The sequence below is a fragment of the Chlamydotis macqueenii genome, chromosome 8 (genome assembly GCF_036417535.1).
Source record: "Chlamydotis macqueenii isolate bChlMac1 chromosome 8, bChlMac1.mat, whole genome shotgun sequence".
Lineage (NCBI taxonomy): Eukaryota > Metazoa > Chordata > Aves > Otidiformes > Otididae > Chlamydotis > Chlamydotis macqueenii.
Window position 1 is genome coordinate 10,547,958 of NC_141563.1, and position 22,589 is coordinate 10,570,546.

The 22,589-nt window shown below is 41.2% G+C and overlaps 1 protein-coding gene across 2 annotated transcripts in view; it reads right to left on the reverse strand.

Moving 5' to 3' along the window:
- C8H1orf21 (chromosome 8 C1orf21 homolog) overlaps positions 1-22,589 on the reverse strand; it is a 119,394-nt gene that overhangs the window by 70,663 nt on the left and 26,142 nt on the right. Inside the window, exons 1-2 of one of the 2 annotated variants that reach the window (XM_086753555.1) lie at positions 5,291-5,425; positions 1,796-2,001 (exon numbers count right to left, since the gene is read on the reverse strand). In XM_086753555.1, coding sequence (XP_086609681.1) covers positions 1,796-1,889 — 94 coding nt within the window. In that variant the 5' untranslated portion in view covers positions 1,890-2,001; positions 5,291-5,425. Of the gene's footprint in view, positions 1-1,795; positions 2,002-5,290; positions 5,426-22,589 lie in introns of those variants that run through there. The other variant, XM_086753554.1, reaches the window with a different exon arrangement.

Sequence of the window (22,589 nt, forward strand, 5' to 3'; positions counted from 1 at the left end):
CAAAATATCCTGTTTATCATTTATAGGTCCCAAAAGGACAGCAGTAAAGCCAGGTACACCTCCGTTCACCTTTTTCACATGCCCAATTTCTGACCTGGCAGCTGTCCCTCAGTAGCAAAGGAAAAATACGGCTTTTGTGCTCATTCTGGTTACCATTCAAGAAATCATTTAGGTCACATCCTCCAACTCTTTCCTAAAAAAGGATCAGTCACTGAACCGGATCTTTAGCAATGACAAACTGTGTATCTAAACTAAAGTATGTGCCAGAAAATGGTTAACAGCAGGTAGCATTTCTACTATTGATAGGTTTCTGCAACATACAGAACGATTAACAGCCCTCAAATGGATCCCAGAATAGCTACATGATACTGCTGACACCAGTCCAACTCTATAAAGAGGGAGCCCTTTAAAATCCCTTCAGTCTTCTTGATCCTCTGCCACCAGAAGTTACTCTAGGTTTCTTGCCAATAAAATTATGATCTTTCACCCACAGAATACAATTAAAAAAAGAAAAAAAGAAAAAAAAGACACACACATATTGCCAAAATTGCTCCCTCACTACATGTCAGATAAAATATAAACTCAAATTCCTTTGAGAAACCAATAGAGCTTTCTGTTTGTGACAGCACTTAAAGTCTGTTTTAAACAAAAGCAATATACTGAACTCTCAATTCCAAAACCAGCATGTATTGGGTTAGTGAAGGAGCACGCACAGGAAAACAACCCACCATTTAGGCCTGAAGTTTGCTGAACAAATACTTTCTCTTCAGATTACACCTCCAGGTATTCTTACTGTGGGATCCACTGTTGGGAGCAAGCTAGCCCCCAGAAAGGTTGAAAAAGTGAAATATCATTGCTTTTGAAATTAAAGGGAGATATTTTTTGCTGCTAGATGCGTCATTCCCACTTCTACGCAAACAACTGCTATAAAAACCACCAGCGAAGAGAAATATGATGTACTCAGTAGCAATGCACCTATTTTAAGAATAACAGTACCAAGCTAGCTTACTCACAGCTGACTTAACTTTCAGATAGATATATGGGTAGATCTAAAAATCTCATTTCTGAATTGTCTTCCAGATAAGTCCTAACATTTAAAAAACTGAATTATGATTTAGATCATTATCTAAAAAACACTTAGCGTATACTAACAGAATCTGGGGGGGAAAAAAAAATGAAGCTGACTATGCATTTTTTTCTCATATCGCTTTGCCTTTCCTGATGCACAAGTGTCTGGGACAAGACCTGGATCAGAGATCAGCCTTCCCACACAGTGGAAGAGATGTTTTCATCTTGCATTCAGAGCTTCCCAGAGCCACTGAATCCCTCACAGAAGGGTATTTCTAGTTTCATTGTACCTTCAAACCCTGTTTGCTGTAGGATTTCAGAACTAACATTTTATTGCTTTACAGGACAACAGTACTGAGGAATTATTTTTCTTATTGAATAGATTTTTATTTTTTACTAAATGAGCTAACTATTTTGGCACCTAATGAGAAATATACACACACACATATATAAATATAAGGGAGTTGTGCAACTGGTTGTCTTTAAACTATTCCAGGATGTTAGGAGTTAAAGACCAGTACTGTACATCACTTAGAATGTTAATTTTTCACTAAGGACCTCTACTTCAGCTGTCATGGTACTATCCCTTGCAAGGGGCAACTGCGCTATCACATTGACTTATTTTAACATGCCTTTTCCTTTATATTTTGTGAAAGGATAAGGCTCCCAAATACACCTTCCAGAACATTCAGGATGTTGAAGAAAGACAAAATCCTGCAACACTTACCACCAAACACATCTCCGTTCTGATAGTTTTTCCCCTTCTGAGTTTCCTCTTCGTTTTGAACAGTAGAAACATGCTTGGCGGAGGCACAGCCCATAGCTTCATTCAGACAGCTCCAGCTGGATCGAACCACAAATCATGTCTAGAGACGCACGCTCATTGTTTGAAAAATAATCCACCTTCTTGCTTGGTTGTCAAGTCACTTTTACCTAAAGATAGCCAAAGAGAGAGAAAAATATTGACAAAAGGTAACCTCCCCATGTGGAACTTCAAGACGACAAATAATGGGGTTTGTGAAGAGAAGTACAAGAACACAGGCTGTCTCGATTGTCTTAGGTTGTTAAAACTGAATTCAATAAACATCTGACACAGGTCGATCATGATATAGGTAGACCAATCCTGCCTTGGGACAGGAACTCAGTCTCCTCCAGCCCTATTCTGTAATCCATGGCTTAAAGAAAGCAACACGCAGAGGTAACAGAGGTGTGTTTCCCACCCACACAGCTATTCCCCAGAACACAGAGCTTTTTTGGAAAGAAGATAAGAAACCAGCAGTATCTGTTCTTCCTGTTCCTTTTACCAATCTACCCATCAGAGCTAGATTTCTTACAAAGTATTTCAGTGATTAAGAGCTGCTAATTGCCAATGTTCAGACAAAATAACTTCCCTAAATCAATTACAGATCTTACATTAACAGATGTGAAAGGTGATAGCCAGCTGTATTATCTTTTTTTTTCTATGTGTTCATTACTCTATTGGATCCATAAAACCTCCACCACTCAAAAAGGCAACTATCCGCATTTTAAGATGGAATAACACTCCCTGAACAATCCAGATGTCACATATAACAAAAAGGGGAAGAAAAAGCTAGTTTATAGCTGCAATATTTTATGCTAAAAAAATAAAATTAAATAAAAATCACAAACATTAACTCTTTAATGACTAAATGGTTCCACATTCAAACAAAACCAACTTTGAAGCTGGGTGTACGACCTGGCTTACTTTCCATCAGCCAAACCTTTTGGAAGAGAAGAGCCAGAGGAAAACAAGAACCACCTCTTTTTACCAAGGTGTTTAGTTCAGCTCTAGCATAAGATCACACACACAGTTTCTTAACTCATTACTACTGGGTATTTACTTTAAAAGGATGTGGCTCATTTTACTCCATGCCAACCACAAGAATTTTATCTACAACAGCAGATGGGGCAGAGAAAGAGAAAAGGAGCATTAATTTTACAAGACTTTAAAACTGAGATACGCAACACCAATGCTCTTCAGCCTCACACTGCCCCCAGCCCCAAGGAAAGCTCTCTTGCCCGAGTACCGAAGTCCACAGTGGCAAGGTTCGGGTATCGCTCAGAAATGAGGCGCTGGTCCTCATTCAGTGGGATGCCTGCATAGGGTTTTGAGGATGTGAAATGCAGTATTTTGAACGGCAGCAGAATAACGCATCCGTTCCGCCTCCTCCCCTACTTCTGCACAAATATAATTTTCCCTTTTGTCTTCCTGAGCATTTTGGGGGCATACAGATTTTTAGAAGCCAAAAATAAAAAGAATAAAAAAACCTCAAACCATTTGCAGTTCATGTTCACCACCCACCATCATTAATTATCGAGATTTAAGAGGCAATTTACAAGCTCCAATCTGCAAAACGCTGGTGAGAAAAATCTCTCAGGCAGATCAAAAGTGTCTACACCACCCCCGAATTAAATGCGGCAGGTTTAAGATTAACGTCTTATGTGCGGGTCAAGAGAAGACTACAGAGGTTTTCAGATACTCTACTTTGTACCCCAAGTTTCTTCTGAGCTAAAAAAAAAGGGGAGCTCAATTCTCAGAACAGAGATTGCCATTGGAAACCTTAGGCAATTCCTTTTTTTCTTTTTTTTTCTTTTTTTTTTTTGAGGTATGTTTATATTGTACATTTTCTTTTACCAGCACTTTCAACACTTCATTAATCCACTCATCATCCCCTCACCTCTTACTTCTGACGGTCACGTGCAAGTCTGCATCATTGACAAAACACATTTTGCTTCCACAGCTGAAAACCAAACACTTAATAGTAAACGAAGGATCTCCAGTGTTTTACAACAAATGTATGTTAATTCTTCTGTTGGCACAGGTGTATTTGTTTTAATCTTTATTGCATTGAAATAACCAATTTTTCATCTTCTTCAGTCTGTAGATACATCTAAAAGTTTCCTTCCATGTTGACCACACCGGAAATCAGGTTAAAATTTCACAAAGCTCAAAAGATCAAAGCAATAAGCTTTGGGCAACCACAAAAAAACCCTAAGCTACAAAGAAAAACAACTCTGGCTTTTCCTGTAATACAACCTAGTCCAGGCAGAACCCAAGGATTTAACTTAGTGCTATTAATTATATTTTTTTCTCATGGGCCTGTTTGATTTCTATCTGATTACTTTTTTCCCCCAAAAGCACCAATGTCTTCTGAACTTGCTCTCCATGAGGGTCACTAGTCGTTGGCACCTACCCCACTGTGATATCTCTGTTCCTCAGCTACCCTCCACTACCTCTGCCATAAAATATGGCTTTTTGGTTTTTTTTCCCAACTGCCAAAAGGCATTTTTGAGCCAAAAAGACAGAACGGTTGCCTTTGAAGTGCATCGATGGCCAAGGGGAGAGAGGAAAAAATATATATATTAAAAATAAAATATCACATAAGCCCTCTTTCTCCTTCAAATTATTCGAACCAGCGTTGCTGGTGAATAGCATAGTTATATTGAAAATTAACCCACTGGCTTGCTAAACGAACACGCCAAGGTTACAGCAAAATGAGAGCTGCAAACACTCTGGAGAACACACTGCAGTGGCAGAAGGGGAAAAGAAAAGTCAAAGGGAGTGGTGCTACTCTGTTCCTTTTAACCCATAGGCAGAACAGGCTTCTCTCTGCCTGTTGATACAAATAGCCATGAAATTAAGCATTTTCTCCCCTTCTATGCATTGTTTGTTTCCATGATGCCAAATTTCTGTGTTTATTACCATATTTCAGTACGCCATTGGAAACACGCTGTTCCAGCCAGCTGGGCGAATGCAGCAGTAATCTTGCTGAAAGGGAAAGGAATGAGCACAGTGCAATAAAATCAATAACGCACAAGGAAACACAGCGAAAACACACCACAGTTTTACAGCATTTTACTCAAGCTGCACTAAAATAAATAAATAAATCAATCAATCAATCGATCAATCAACAAACTAAACCAGACCAGTTACCCAGCGGAATGGTGGAACTGCCATTCACATGTATCCTCTCTCGGGAAGCCGTGCTCAGCAGAAACCATATTTTAAGCACCCACTTGTCAAAGAGCAAACAAGAATACTGCAACTTGACAGAGAGACCTGACAGAAAAACCACAGAAGCTCATCTACGTAGTTTTTCCCAGCAGGGAGGGCCTGGTTTGAATTAAGGCTACTAATTCATATCATCAAGCTATTTGTCCCATTACAGGACAGACTTTGCCCTGCTGAGGCTTATCTTACCTTTTCTATCAGCAAAATTAACCTCTTATTTTCTTTTCTTCTGTTTGCAATCAGCATTTTTGCTGATCCAATACATGTTTTTGATGAATTAAAGCAATGAGTGATTTCCAAATAGAGTAGCTCTCAACAGCAACACCATACTTCTAGGAAGCATTTTCTCCTTGCTCAGAAGAAATACCAGCAGTGAGTCCCTGGGAAAAGATTTCACACATCACACAGTAAAATACAAATGAGGAAGGCAGGGGTATCGCATTGCAATCTTCCTCGTCATTCACACAGCGTGGAGTTAAAGTAACACCAGTGTGAAAAGCCCAGCAACCCAGGAGCAAGATATGGCAGTCATAGGACTGACTGTTTTTGCTGTTTCCAGAGAAAAATAATTAAATTTCATGGTGGTTTGGGGTTTTGGGTTTGTTTGTTTGTTTTTAAACCTCAAATATCTTAGGAGTAGCGATAAGACGATTAGCATCACTATTACAGAATGCAGTTCTAGCAATTAATTTTGTTTCCCTCTTTCTAGAGGAAGTAATAGACAAAATATTGAAGACAGACAAGACTTTACAAGAGTATGGGTTGGCAATCCTGTAGAGTTTTCTTTCCTTGCAAATAGAGGGAAAACGCACTAGAGATCAGATTTTTCTGGTGAGAAAGCAAAATTTTCATGCAACATATTTCACGCAACATATTTCACCTGCATAGCCTCTTCCAAACTAGAAGTGGTGCCATAGCTTCTCTTTACCATAGTAGATTATGCTACTCAGCTGGAATTTCCAAAGAATCAGGACATTTATCCTACGTACCTTTCCTTTGTAGAAAAAAAAAAAAAAAAAAAAACAAGCACTTCTCATTAAAAATAAGATTACATGACAATAAGCTGAGAACACCTTAAATATTTCCTGCTTCTATAGAAGGGATCGCTATAGCTGTTACAGAATCTCAGCAAAGATTACTACAACACAAAAAGATGACGAGATGCGCGTTTGCTACCGAACACGTTTCAGAGCCAGTTTCAGAGCTGGCAGGTCACTACAGTATCTCAGTACATTGTCCAGTACTTGTCTTTTGGGTCACAGTCAGCACTAGACGATGGAAAACCCCATAGGAACTACCACGAGGGACCTGATTAAAGGCAACAAGACCCTTTCCACTGGGTGGAAGGTGGCTTGAGGTCACTTCCTAAAGATTGTTTTGTCTTCCTAAAGAAGAAAGATTGTTTTGTCACTTGAGGTCACTTCCAAAAGAAAGATTGCTTTGTGATTTATTTCCAAAGGGATTTTGGAAATGTAGTGTTGGTGCTCGCAGCCCAGCCAGGCATGTTGGTGTGATGGGAGATACTAGACAGGACTACAGAAAAGCCAGGTTTAATTCTCATTAGTACATGACTTTCCTGTATATCTCAGGATAAACTCCCACACTACCATAATGGGTAAGGTGCCCAAGTACCTCTAAAGTATAAAGAAAAACAACAATAAGCCCTCTTATTGAATTTTATTTCTGTCTTCCTGGTTTACGAGCAAGATGCGGTTTACTGAGCAAGAGTAAAAGGCCCTGAGGTACAGGAACAGTATTTTGTATATATCTAAGTACAAGATTGAGCATCATTTCTCCCCTTGAGAATCGCTTTGCCTTACTAAAAATAACATTTAAATAATTACACCTAGCCAATCAACCCCATCATTTCAAATTAGACTAAAATAAAATGACATAGTAGCTGTAGCTGCGCCATCAACAAAATAATTTCCTTTGGAGGAAAACCTTGAGAAATAATTACTACACTGTGAAAAAGCAGCTTTGCCTTCCTACATTCTTCCTGCCGTCTTCGCACCAGTGATAGGGGATGCACCTCCAGATGTAAACATTGACTTTGGCCTGGAGCTGAACTCTTTTCAGGACTGTTCCTCTCCCAGAAAAGTAGTAGCTCAATAAGTCTCTCATAAAAATGCAAAGCACGTTCTAATACCACACATTGGTGGTATTAGACTTGGACTTTTCTGACTTGGAGGTCTAATCTTTATTCTTTGTTCTTCTACACTTTTCTTTCCTTCCTGAATTACTTTTTAGTCTTTCTTGTCTGCTACCATGATGGTGGAAATCATCACACAGAGATGGGTCTGCCAGATGCCTCCAGCTGTGCAAGATGCAACCTCTCTAACTCTGTGTGGTGGTACTTAGCATCTTTCAAAACTCAGTAAAAGCACCTTTTGCATAATCTTATCACAAATCTGGCACAGCTATGCTCTCCAGCAAAGGACCTTGTAGACTCCCAGAGAGCCGAGGTGCACGCAGATGTCTCCATCCCTGCTCTTCAGCCCATCTGACCTCAGTGCTATGCACCTAAGGTGGTGGTGGCAGTGCAAAGTGATGCTGAAAGAGCAGACATGAATTATTCCTCTCTGACACTGGGGTGCAGCACCTCCTGTTACAGCAAAATTCCCTTAAGATCCAAGATTGAGAGCGCACTGAAAGCATCAGTGCTCTCCTGGGCAGCAGAGAGGAAGAGGAATGTGACTGACCTACTGCCCACTGCTGCAGCGAGGAGGCAGACAAGCCACTCCATTGTGGGGAGGAGGACTGGGGCAGAGCATACTGGAACAAGACTGGTCTACACAAGTTGAGGCCTATACAAGGTGCTGAAGGAAGGGGGCTGATGATTTAGTCTCCTATGACCAAGTTCATTTAGTCCCCACATGTATTTCAATTGTACCCCATACCTCCAAATAACCAGTGCACCTATGCCCAAAACAACCCAAAGTTAAATAAAAACTGCCAATCCAACTTGCACAACTCTAAAGCAACCAGCTGGCCTCTGCAGTTTATCCGTGCTGCAGCACCCTCTCAAGTACGTCATCAAGCAACTCCTGCCATTAAAGGATTAACGGGAATTCTGAGACTTCTGTGCAGTCTTCTTTCAAAGCGAAAAAACAAAATAGTTCCCATGGACCTGTGTGCATTTCCTAAACATAAGGATTTTTAACGCAATTATCTGTAACTCTACATTTTCGGGATCTCATCCCCTTTTAGACCCACTGATCTATCTTAACAGCTCTACAACAAAGAGCCCCCCAGTCAGCTGACTGGGAAAATCCTTGAAAATACCTGAAGATGTAAAAAAGTTACATCAGTGACCCCATCAGCTCCCTTCACCTCCAGCCGCATCAATGCGTGTCGATGGCAAATACAGCAAAAATTCATCTGTCTCCCAAATGATCACCTCCAAACACACAGCGTGGGATTATCCCACCTCACCTTGGGAAACCACTTTCGGTCCTTCTAGCCTGGTCTATAATATCTGCCTCAAACATATGCTCTCCAGTTACGCTACGCACTTCCAGCATTCACCTGGAAACCTTTCCTTGTTCACCAGTAAGTTTGGCCAAATTCATCACCGCAGAGGAAGAGGGGAGCAGCTGCAAGCTAGAGGGGGGCTGTTGGATGTCTCTGCAGCAATACAGAGCCCACAATCTGCCCCCCACGGTCGCTTCTGAGGCATTTTTCATCCAAAGAGCTGTGGCAGGAGCTACTCCGTGTGCCACTTAGGATGAAATTAAAACAAAATAACTCAGCTACGCAGAAGCCAAAGGGGTGAGATGCTGGGGACCTGCTGCTAATGTGTCAGCAAGGAAGCATTTGCCATATGCACCTCTGCTGTTTCTGTGCAATTAAAGTACAAAATAATTTAAAGGGGCCTCCTTTTTTTGGTGACAAGCTAGAGAAAGAAGAAATCTTTCTTCACTAACCCGATAACACTTAAACAGCAGAGTAAGTGCAGAGATGCTGCTCAAAACCACAGGAGGTGGCTCATCCAAGCTGGCGAGGAGTAATCCCAGCACAGGCACTCATCCCCATACACGTCTGAAACGACAGCTACAGTCTAGCTAAAAAACATCAGATAAAATTAATGATAAAAGCTAACAAAGCCGCTCATTTCACTCTTGGCTTCTGTGAACAATTGTATAGGGTTCAGTGTTTCTACTGGGGATGTTTTTTCATGCAGTCAGGACATTTCCCAACTGTAGTTCTATGTAAATGGCAGAAGTAGGAATGAAAGAGATGCACACTGCAACCCGTGTTCCCAAAATCACACTACTGACTGCTCCCTTCTGCACTGCAGGGCTACTCCTCAGGACCAAGGAGGAAAAAACAGGATTTTCTGGTATTGAAAGCCACAGTACCTGAATGTTTGCATTGGCATGGTTTGATCCGAGAGCCCTGTGCGATATCCTATCTGATATTGTACCCTGTTGCACAGGTTATCCCCCGGAAACCAGAGCCGGGTCGGCAGTTGAGAAAGCAGGCTCTGCTCAGGAGCAGGAGAGCTTCAGAAACCTCCGGCCAAGAACAGGCAGCTGAAAAAACATAGGCAAGAGAGGAGCTGGACTGTGGGGAGGAAACGCAATGTGTCACTGCTCCTGTAAAACCTGTTGTCATCCATCCCCTTCTTTGATCGCAGGTCCCCAGCCAGCGCGGGCGCTTCCGGACATCCCCGCTGGCAGCTCAGAGCTTGCAAAAAGTGTTTCCTTACTCCCTTCCCTCAACACGGATTTAGGAGCTTACTCAAGTCAGAGCTTTGGGTACAGGTTTTTTTCCTTTCTTTTTTAACTTCTTTTTTTTTAAAAAAAAAAAAGGTCTTAGAACATCATAAGTTACATTTCCATGCTCTCCATTAATGCTAACAGAGCAAATTACGGAGAGTTTTCCTTTCAATGGTGAGATAGTGAATGGATATATGCATAACCAATCCTGGATACTCAAAAAATAAGATCCGAATCACGTTCCAGCATCTGACAGAAATAAATGAGCCGCAGACTAGCCAAAAACAATTAAAATATTTTCAGTTCATATTAACACAGTTATAACTCAAACACAACCAGCAAGCCCAGAGCTGGAGCAGCAGCACAGGAGCAGGGAATGCTGCAGATCTCTCCTCCCACTGACGATGCTGATGGGGTGCCTGACTTCCCTAGATTACAACAAGGAAAAGTCAAGGCAGCAACAGACCTCATCAGAATTAAAAACGCAGAAACCATCTTCTGCCTTTTTTAAATTACCTATATCTCACTCAGGCTGTTAGCATCCCGCCCCTGTACTTTGGTCTAATGTTACATTCCCCGTAAAATGATCATGTTAATTTTCTGTGTACAGGCAGCTGGCTCTTTTTGGCATCTCATACTTGTACAGTGCTCTTGTGCTTTCACCCACAGATTAGGGTTCTATTTGAACTCAAAAAAAACCCACCAGTATTTAAAACCAATTGTGTAGGAAACAAATTAAACCTTTCAAATTAGAAATCCTAGCAGAAAACACGTCAAACACAACTTCCTATTTCATGGTGTAAACTTTTTCTGGATAGCACTTGAATTTATTTAAATCAAACATCATGCAGAGTAATTACTATGAAGCAATTTTTGGTACTGAAAGAGGTTTAAGAACCACTCTAAGAACATGTACACCTTCCCCATGAATCTCAGCCAGCAAAACCCCTACAGACCTGATGCAAAGGGCAGTTAGGTCAAGGACACAGAACCCTTTCAGAAAGGCCTGTTATGGTTTGGATGCCGTTACCCACGAGCTGCTTATTGCTGGGCATCAGCTGCATATCATCATCTTGAGGTCTGACCTGCATTGATCCACCATCAGTTATTTTTTGCTTCAACGCAAAGGTCAGACAGCTGAGCAAGAGCTCTGACTCACGGCCCACGTCTGCAGAGGCTACTGCTCCCAGCTGCCTGTGTTGTCCTCTCTTTAAGGGACGCTTGCTCCCAGAATTTCTGCCACTCCATCTGGGACGTCAAGGCCACATCAGTTGGTGCCCTGACTCCTCTTTGCAAGGGGCTGAATCCAAAGCCATTTGCAGTTGATTCAATCAAGAGTCAAGAGGAACTGATCCAGCTGCTGTCCCAAAACACACCCACGCGGGATGGGTGCATTTGGATTCACTCAGTTCATCCAAAGCTGGTTTGAAACTGCTTTTGCAGATCAAGTGTTGCAACTCTCCACGTGAGCAGATATTTAGTGCAGCACCAATGCATGCAAACGGCACACCAAGGACTCTTGCTCGCACAGCATGGACTCTGTGATCGCAGAAGGCATTAAATAATATTACGTTGTCTTTGCAAAGTGTGCACGTGCCTTCACGCGTCTTGAGGAACAGTGAAGATGATAAACTAATTAGTGCTGTTCGCCATCAAAAACTTGAACTGGAACTGACTCGAGTATGAGGAACCATCCAAAAATATTTTGAGTGCTGCTTCTGAATCCCTCCAGGCAGCACATAGAACACAACTCATCTGGGGAGGAGCAAGCGGTGATAGATCAGTCTAGCTGTGGGACCACCAAATTTCTAAAGTCAGGGAGATGAATTACTGGCTTGAGGTCCTGCAGTTGTGAAAGATGTATAACTGAGCACAGACAAGCTGGAGGAAAAAATCCTGAAAGAAAACGGCAAACGAAGTGTTCTCCCACGCCCCCTCACAGTCGCCTGGCCACACAGTTGAGCTCTCACTGTGATTTTTCTGCCAAACCAATACATGAATAGAAGTGGGGGGGAAACCAGCTGAAAACATTAGTCTCAGGAGACAAAGCAAGGAGAAAAACCCATACAGAGCAGGGAAAAAAAAAAATACATTCTGCTCAACTGTAGGAGCAGAGAAGAAATGTGTAATAAATAATTGAAAAAGGTTCCAAATACCATTGAATACAATCAGTAGGAATTGAAGTGCAATAGGATGTTTTTTTAAGAATTCTGCTGCCAAAGCAATATAAATGGCTACAGGATTATAACTCTCATGGATCACCCATGTCAAAATATGCCAGCACAGACACCCCAAAATGCTAAAGTTCTGCAGATGCTCACCCAGGAATAGAAAACTGATGGGAACGTTAACGTGACACAGTTCATTTTGCAAGAGTGGAACAAAATAATATAGGTCCCTTGAAAAAAAAAACAAAACAGAAATATGGATTACAAGTGATTGAGAAGACCAAGAAAAGCAAAAAGGACCTGAGCACATACGGTATTTTGCTGGCTTGAGGAGGGGCTGAGCAGGTAAAGGCTCTGAGGATGCAAAAGAACCACCCAGGCTAGCTCTCTGGTGGTCCACACCAGGCCTCTCATTTGTATTCAAGGACAGAGGGCAACATCCACAGACATGCGGAAATGTCAGCCACTGCAGCGTTTTCATTATCTCAAGACCAGAAGGACAATCCTGATTCAAAAGTATTTTCCAATTTCTTCTGCTACGCTACGAGCAGGCCTCCTTTCTCATGGGGATGAATTGAGGTGGCCCTCCAAGAGCTATTTTGACTCCTTTTCTTTCTGCCCACAATGAACTCTCCTTACAATTACTTTATTATTCAAATGCTCAAATATCACTCCTTTTCCAGTTCACTGTACACTGCACTAAGACCTTCAGGGACTTAGTTATTATATACTGTGACTAGCATAAGGGGCCGTGGAACAACATGTACCTCTCCATACCACCCACATAGCCACAAAGAATTGCTAAAGCCATCTCAGAAGCCTTCAAATGTAAAATATTTTGACCTACTGCTGATATTTTTTTATAACCTCTCCACAAGGATGTCACATGGCTGTATCACCTTCCTTAGGGATGTACCTCAAAGCCCTTAGCCCTGGCATGTTTACTACTTTGAGAAGTAGCGTAATGTTGGTTAAATTTCATTTATATCTTTGTTCCTTCTTTATTTTGTTGTTTTTCCCTCCTCATGTCCAGGAAGGACTAACTGCAGTAACTTGTTGAGTTGAATCGTTTCCATCTCCAGCTCTGCAGGTTCACCAGCCCCAGCTGGGTCAGGTCCAGCAGGACCATTTCACCAACCAGGGTCCATGATTCCCTGTGACAGTGAAACTTCAATGCAGCTGCATCCGAAGTTAAAAAGGCAGCCAACCAACAGCTGTACAATGTTAATATTGGCCCCTTTACTCCCACATTTAGCTTTTTGCACATGAAAATAGCAGCTGCTTTCCTGAGAGTAAATTCTGCGATATCCTTATAGCCTTCCGCTCCCCCTTCTAGCTTCAAGTGTGAGAAGGATTCCTTTTTAAAATTAGAGAAAGAAATAACTTTATGAACTTTAACAGCAGGCAGGCTCTCTTGGATACACTTTTATTATGTTAGGAAAGCAATACCAAGACTAAATTAAAAAAAAAAAAACAACATTGAATTTGATATTAATTAAGACAAAGGGGAAGTTGTAGTACCTCTCCAAAAGCTAACACCCAGAAATCAGGGTTTACCAGAAGCTGAAAAGACGCAAAGCCATTCCCATGACAGCAAAGCAAGGCAGAGCAAAGCACCCGAAGAAGCTCTCTTGCTGGGGTGCAGAGCTGACAGTGAACCAGCCACTGACCTGAAAATGCAAAAACTGATTTTAGACGACTACGAAAAAAATCCTTCAGCGTCTGGGACAGACAGAAAGCTTAGTCACGGCTTCCTCAAATCCCAAGAAAGCTCAGCAAGCAGACCACAGTTGCTCAGCTCTTTGCAGGAGGCCTGGTCACAGATATACAGCCTGCCCGGCTCTGGTCTGCCACAATCCCCCCACAGACAAAAATCATCGCACTTTTAATTTTTTTTCCTTTTTTCTTTCGTTCTTCTTTATTTTTTTTAATAAGTAAGGCATCATCAAGAAAATTTTTAAGTAACACACACAAGCACACAAGTCCCATTCAGCTCTCTATTTTTGGCTTTCCGTTTCACAATGCTAAAAAACACACAATAAAAAATACTACTTTTTTTTTCCCCTAAACAATGTGATTGCACCACATAAAATCAGCTTTTAAACAGCGTAGCTATACGGCCCCAAGTATAAACCAGTGGGACACAAGGTCCTGCACAGCTTGTGCCCCTCCCTCCCAAGTCCATGAATGCAGATGGTCACGGCTGAGCAAGGAGCCAATAACCGGAAGCTGGTTCAATCTTATTTGTAAGAAAAAACATACAACTGAGTCCAGCTCCCCAGAACAGCCTCTAACTCCAAACAACGTAACTGTAAATGCTTGTGTCATTTATAGCACCTGTAAATCATACACTGCCAGACAACGGACAAACACAGTCTCATGAAAATCAGCTTCCAGAGCCATACGCACCAAAACACCACAAACCCTTCAGGCACTCTTACTGTATTTTTCCATCCCCTTGCTGTATGCAAATTCTGCATTACCATACTGTAGCTGAGCACTTCCCAATTATATTTTAAACAGACTATTTAAAGGTGCCTACATCCCACTGCAGAAAATGTCATTAGGATAGAGAGAACGGAAAAGCATCAACCCCAGAAGCTAATAACAGGATTCTTCTCTTTACCTTGTTTCTCTTCAATGGCATTTTTTATAATTAAAAAATTACATGAGGAATAGCTGTCAACTACAGTGTCAACTACAGTGAATCATTTAATACATATGTCAGTGCTCATAAACAGATTGTACTTCATCAAGGTGAAGCTCAGATCTTCGAAACCCCAAAGACTAAATCCGGAACATCAACGCAAGAACCTGAAGCTAAAAAAGAGCACAGGCAGAGATGGTATTTCCGGTTTGTCAAGGCTTTGCGCAGAATGACGTGGAGAGAAGAGCCCTCCTGCGTGCAAAGGCCTTTACAGCTGCTCCTTCTCCTACAACGGCATGACAAAGTACCAGCACCAACATGGAGAATCCTCTTAGCAACTGTCACCTCTTTGGAAGGGTTACAAGTCTTAAAGTATATTGAAACAAAACCTAAAAATTGCCACATTTTCCTTTTATTTTGTTCCCTTTGCTAAAAGAGAAGTAAAGTCTAAATGCTTAGGTTTCCAAATACGCTGTAAAGCTTGAACCTAAAAATAAAAAAAAATTAGAACGTTCTGTCTGGAAATCATTTCTCTTTCCTTTCTATTAAACAGCTTGCCATAAGGTAACATTCCCTCACCCTGTTATTTTGCTGCGTGATAAAACCCAGGGCTTTCCTATTTATGACACTGCCATTGCCACTCCGGAAGAGGATTTTCAATACCCACTGGTTTTTCAGACCTCATCGTGCTGCGGGGCAGAGAGCAAAAGCAAAAGAGCTTTAACCACAGCTAGAGCCAGGAAAGCTTGGTTTGAAACCTGCCACATGCACTCGTTAAATTCAAGCAGCATGAAAAGCAATTTTGGTAAGGAATTAGGTAAAATCAGCCTTAGTGTTACCAGCACCATCCCACCTCCTCAGTGGGAAGGGGAATTATCAACTGCTTGTTGGGATGGAAGAGACCCTCTCAAGCTCTCAGAAACACTGGAGAAGGACAGAAATGCTATGGCAATAAAGGAAGAAGTGAAGAAGTTGCTTAGCAACTCTCTTATTCTGATAGCCCAGTTGAGTGAAAGAAATTAAAAGGGTGAAGGAATTAAACATAGAAACTTTGTTTTCTACAAGTTCTTCAGCTAATGTGAATCACATCGCTCAAATGACTTTTGTAGGGCTAAGTCCGCCTGTGTTGGCTGCCGCACAGCCATCAACAGCTACCCAGTGAAGAACTAAAGCCACAAAAAACATGAGGGAAGAAGCCTTGCTCATCCTCAGGCTCTATATCGAAGGCACACAAAGCAGCCACTTGGATTTCGTTACCCAAATGCCAACAGCTCTCCCTGAGCATCCCAAAAAGAGCGTTTCCGAGCAAGCACCAGAAACCAGACTTTAAATACAGCCAAAATGCAAAACCAGGAACAGCAATTCCTCGGGCGTTTGCCAGCCAGCACACATAGATGGTACCAGCTGGAACAGGAGCTATAATCCTATCAGTTTGGTTTCTCCTCTCTTTTTAGGCAATAAAAAGTTCTTACACATGTCTCTGAATTCAAAGAACAGATGATAATGTTAAGCTAAAATGTGACAGGAGGAATGATGTGGATGCTCACAAAGCCCAGGGTTTAAAGCTGGGCTTACCAATGGCTTCACATCTTCACTCTGGGAAACCCACTTCTCCAGTGCACGTGCATAAGTGTTCTCATAGATACACTGTTTTTAAAAAAAAATAAAATTAAATATGGGGTTTTGCTATTATTGGACACAGATCAATCTGCACGTGACCAGCGCATTTCAGTCTATAACGTAACTGATAAAATGGTAATGGAACATTCGTCTTCACTTAAATCTCCTTAAGAGCCTTATTAGAGAGAAAAAGGAAAAAAAAAAAAAAAAAGGATCCAATTTTATGTAGTACAGACTCAGAGAAGGACATGAACAGATCTCTTACTTGACTATAACACCCAGACCTGGTATTTCAGAGCACAGCAGATTTTTTTAGAAGGAGGAGAGCAGGTAATCCAATTTTCACATGATAAAATCCACCACTTTTGTATTTTCACTGCAGCACTCAGCTTCCCTCAGTGGTTTGCAACTGAAAAGCCAGCCCAGGCAGGCGATCTCCCCCCGGAGCCCCCAGGATTTCACTCCCTGCAAGCGGCCACGCACCCTCGCAGAATACCAATGACATGGGATGGCACATCTGGGAATCAAAACAAGGGGCTGCAAAAGAGGCCAGCAGATTGCAGGCAGGAACCTCACTTTCAGCAGGAACAAATTCTGTTTATTTTAGCAAATCAAACTGAATACATAAAAGAAATACACTCCCCCAGTCGCTTCTCACCCGCTGCGCAGTTGGTAGCTAAGGGGTGTACTACAGGCAGTGTGTGAGGTGCGGAGCACACCCGTGACATCTTCCTGCTCCCCAGTTTGCAAGAACACTAAACGCTTGATTTACTCAAAATTTACCAGGGAAAAGTATTCCATTTTCCCACCAAGCCAGCTACCAGGAAGAGAGGGAAATGCTCTGGAATGATCTTGAAAATTCCAGATTGATCAGCCTCGCAAGTTGTTTGAAATCAAAATTAACGATAGTGTTCGAAAACAACTAGAGAAACAAGCTGCAGCAAAAAATTTTAACCTACCTTCAGTCATGGAAGTCAACGTGCTCGGTTTCCTCAGGTAAAGAAAACGTCACTATTTGAACGTGCAAAAGTCAGTGACGGCATCTTAGATGGACTCTATCGCAGAACTCTGGCTTGGAAGGAACCTTAGAAAGTCACCTCGTCTGTCACACAGAAAAAAGGAGCGGGAAAAGAAAAAGAGCGGGAAAAGAAAAAGAGCGGGAGATCTTCAACAGGGCAAATTTACCCTCAAAAGGCTTCACGGAGTGTCAGCACAAGTAAGTGACTCTTCCAGGAATGCTCCAGAGCAAGAGCCTGACTCGGGAGAGTTGAGTGGTCCTACGGCCTACCTGCATTTAGTCCCCATTAATTCCCCTCCAATTACGTAGTAATAAACTTCAGTACTGAAAAAAAAATAACCCCCTAAACCTCCACGTCAGCATTCTTCATTAAATACAGAGACGGGCTAAACCCCATATGCAGAAAAGGGTGGCCAGGGAAGAGCTATACGTGATGGGTGACACTAAACTGTGCCAATTAATCAAGAGTAGAGAAAACTGCACAGTCTCAAGGGGCCAGAGAAAAGCCAGACAATTAAGCTGCCTGAGAGTGGAATAAACTTATCTTGACAAGCACAAGGTAACACAGATTAGAAGGAATAATGTAGACAGCTCAATGAGAATGTATCGTTAGGATTTGGAAAACACGACAAAAAAATAACACAAAGATACGTTAGCACTGCAATATTCTATTCCTTGCCTTCATTTCATTATTTACCATAGGATGTTCTGCATACTCAATTTAAATATTAAAAAAAAATCATAAATCAAAACAGCAAAAAAGGATTCATTTGTACTGATTTGTATAGTAAAATGAGATAAAACAGATACTCTTTTTTTTTTCTCCCAGTGATCAGGATTATCTGTCGCAACCATCCTCACACACACTTTGTTTACGTACATGAACAGTCAACTGGTCTAACTACCAAAAGGCTTCACCCTGATAGACTGTAATTTGGTAGATCTCTCACAATTTCAAAAAAATCCTCTTGAAGGCATAGCACCATTTCATAGCAAGTTTTAGTCAGTAGAAAGCGCTTGGAAGAGCTGTCATTATGTGGTATAACAATATGCAAGACAGTTCTTGCATATGGTGCCTGTCTCTTATACAATCTCTGATGAAAAGTCCACGAGTGCCTTGTTGCTGTGCGTTACCAGTAGACCCAGGAACTGCAGTTATTCTTTCCCAACTTCTACAGATCAGGGTATCTCGCTTACCAAGACTGATTTTTCACACTTAGCATGAGAGACTCCATACGCACATTCAGGTGCATTCTTTAAGAGGAAAGAATTTGTATTCTTCAACAGTAACGCAGTCAGCTTATGCTACCAGACAGCTCCTTGCTAACATCCCTTCATTAAGTCTTCAACTCAGTGCTAAGCTTCCCATTCCATGAGTTGCCCTGTCAATAGATTTTCCCTGTAAATGGATATCATATTTTAGATGAGAAGGCTCAATCAAAATAACAGAGCAAGAAGGACTGAAAAGCAATCCCGACTCCTACACATTTACCCCCTTTTCCCTAGGCTCAAGGCAACATATTCTTTCCCCGTGCATCACCTTCTGTTGGCCCACACACCTAGCCCATACATTTTCACTTATCTCACAGTAAGAGTTAATTGAATTTCCTATTTTCAAGGAGTACTTTGGACTGGCTTTTTAGTCTAGAACAACTCTGGAGCAAAACTTTAGATCAGGTTGGTTTTTTTTCCTCAGACACTTTATGGAAGTTCATTAGATGTTTCATAAGAAACTAGAGGTAAAAGTCTATCCATCTTCAGCTTCCCTAGACACCTCTACGTTTGGTTCAGAGAGAAAAATTTGTATTTTCCAGCTCCCTGAGGTAAAACTAGGCAAATTCAGTACAAGCTATGAATGAGCAACCGAGCAGAAGCTGTGCTAGAGACTACCACGCTCCACGGCGCAGGCTGCAACACCGCAGCTCACGCGGTGCATTTCCAGGCACCTCTGAAGATGTGTTTGTGTTCTCCTCTACACTCTTCCCTTTGACATGAAAATGTTTCAAAGGTGTATTTGTGTGTATAAATCTATAGGGTTATGCTTGCCATGCTGTATTCAAACATCAGGTTAAAAATATAAAGTATTGTTAATATATTGAATAGGCTGGCTGAGCATCAGATTCAAGTGTCAAGACACGTCTTGCAACAGAACAAATATCTTCAGTTGCAACTAATAACAACAATATGGGTTTTCATTAAAACACAGATGTCCAGGAGCATCAATTTGGTTTCTGCTATGAAGAGTGCTACTTTTAGCAGTGTACTGCTCAGATATTTTTTTTTCTTTATATTAAAAACTAACCATTTGTTATGCACTGATGATATCCTTATGGAAAACAAAACTTTTCACACTGTACACTACCAAAGGCTTTAAAGCAGGAGACAAGCACAAAGTACACGTGCTGAGAAACCTACAGTTAAGAACTGTTTTACAGAAAGTTTTGGATACTACTAATACCCTTACCTAATTGTAAGCTTCTACTGTTAGAGCTTCACATTACAGCAGATGGAAAAACAGACATGAAAAATAAAACAGAAAAAAAAAAAAATTTGCTCATGCCATTCATGAATATTACCTACCCGATACCTTGCAGAAAACTAACAAACAGTCACTTATAGCAAAATGGCAGGAGAGTAGCTCAACATGAAATAATAAAAAAGTTATTTAAGGTTTTTGCTTGCTTGTTTTCAACCTTGCTTTAATTTTTGCTCTCATGTGCTGAGTAGAATCCCGTTTTCTTGCTTTAGATAACAAAAGAACATGTGGAGTTTGATGGGAAGTTCTTGCACGACTTCTCTCTGCACCTAAAAACATTTGTCTCTGAGAACTCACATTTTACAGTCTTGAATTTCTTTGCTTTAGTTCCTACCGACAATAGCCCTTCCAAAAGGCAAAGAAATAATAACCAAGGACCAGGATTCTTACCTGCAGATGGAGAGCTGCAGTTACTCAGACTGTAAGGCCCTATTGGAAGCAGATTATTTACAAAATTGGGGTTTAACAAACACAAACGTCAAAGTAACTTGTCTCATTTCATTGGGTACAGTACCAACAAATGTCTAACAAAGGATGCTGACTTAAGGATATACGATAAAGATGAAGAGCAACTGTGCCACTGAAGGAGATCAAATTAGAACACTGACCTCCTGTGCCAACCAAACCTACCGTGGTTTATCTCCCACACCGGGGGAGCTGCCCGAGGAGAAGAGAGGTCAAACTGGGATCACAACTCTGTGCCAGCCTACCACATCCACACCACTTCTGAAGCTCTTGAAGCATACATGAAAACAGTCAACAATGTTTTTTGAGCATTTCTTTTGCCTGATGCTATTTTATCACTTGGTTTTAAATCTAAAATAGCTTTGGCCTGAGAGAAAGCTTCTCTGAAGCCACAGCTCACTGGACAGCCAAACCCTGACTCTGTTCAACTTGATTTTTGCATTGCTCGTGATCACCATCAGAAGAGATGCTACATTACATAGAATCATAGAATCATAGAATGGTTAGGGTTGGAAGGGACCTTCAAAGGTCATCTAGTCCAACCCCCCTGCAAGGAGCAGGGACATCCCCAACCAGATCAGGTTGCTCAGAGCCTCATCCAGCCTGGCCTTGAACGTTTCCAGGGATGGGGCATCCACCACCTTTCTGGGCAACCTGTTCCAGTGTTCTATAACTCGCATCGTAAAAATTTTTTTCCTAATTTCCAATCTAAATCTACAGTATTTATACTGTAAATACCAATTTTAGTTGTGCAAACCACCTTCTCTTGCATACACATGTTGTTAGCTAACAAAACATCTGTCTTCTTCTAAATACCACTAATGTCTTATCTCTTACTTCACACTTTGCTCCTTGCACTTGAAAGTCCCCTTCTTGGTGTCTTTGCAGCCTTTCTCACCACATCTTTCATCATGATCAAACTGCTCTCCTAGAAATATCTTCACAGGCACGTGAGACCAACCACACTTATCACAGATGGGTTATTGTTACATGGTGGACTTTTTCTATAAAAGTCTGTATACCCTGTAAAAATCACACAACATAAGCAAGAGTAATTCCACTAAGACTTAAGGATTCCCCTTGCAGAGAATTGTATTATATTAGCCAAAAATACTTTAAACGTTTCAACAAAGGTGAAGAAAAACCTTGCCTTCATCAGAGAACCTCTGATCCAACCTTGTGACATGAGACATGTTTCCTTGCGATGCCCCCTGAACGTGCTTGACTTGCACTGACCTCTAAAAACAGCTGCACCATAAATCCTCAGCATTAATAAAGTCGCTTCAACATTCAGCTTGGTTTGCAGGTGACAGCCTGGGTCATCAAATAGATGGGCTTTTATCTTCTTGAGCCACTAGACACCAAAAGGGCTGTCATCTGAGTTTGAAACTGCTCGTGCAAACCAGTGCAGAGGACTGCACACACAGAGCAGGACTGGGAGCAATATTACTCCTACATGACTCTTCTTCCACAAAAACATGGTTCCTTCGTGCATCCTTAACAGCCCAAAATTGTGCCATGCAAAAATGGAAATCTCCACTAATCCCTTGGATCAAAGAGAAGCTTAAAGCTTTAGGGATTTGACTATCCTAGGAATGATGTTCTTACAGAACTGTATACATGTTAGACTTGTTCATTTATGAGGTTTTTTAAATGTTATTAAAAAAAACAGTACACTAGGCTTATCCTTTAAAATGGCAATATGTTTCATTTTAAGTCTCATTTTTTATACAGATTATATAATTAGTACTTAGACAAAAAGATCAAGAAGAATTTGTAGCTTTATTCATTGTATGAGCACAGATATAATTTTTAAGAAAAAGCAGAGCATCTGCTAAGAAAAATGCTTGTAGTAGAATTTCTTCAGGGGAAAAGTATCATGTCCTGTTCAGCTTGTAAAATCCCAGGTACTCCTGAAGGTGAGCAAACAGCTGGGGAGCATCAGTTAAAGGTGCTAATGCTATTGCGATGCAAACAGTAACCCATAATAAAAGTAAATGTTAGCAGACTAAGTAAAATGCATCTTAACATAGCATCTTAAAAAATGATACCTAGCAGGCATCATGATAGCACAGTTTATTCATTGCGCTTTATAAATGATCTCGCATGAGCCAAAAAGTATGAGATTATATAGTCAACAATTACTATTAATATAATGACCAAATTGGTTATCACTGCTGACATATAAGGGGCACAACCGCTTAATGCAATAAGAAAGCACTCTTACTGGCAATGACAATTATTTCAGAGCTGATAGAGTAAGCTATAATTCTGCAAAGGTTACTAGTCTGCCCTATATACAGATATAATTGC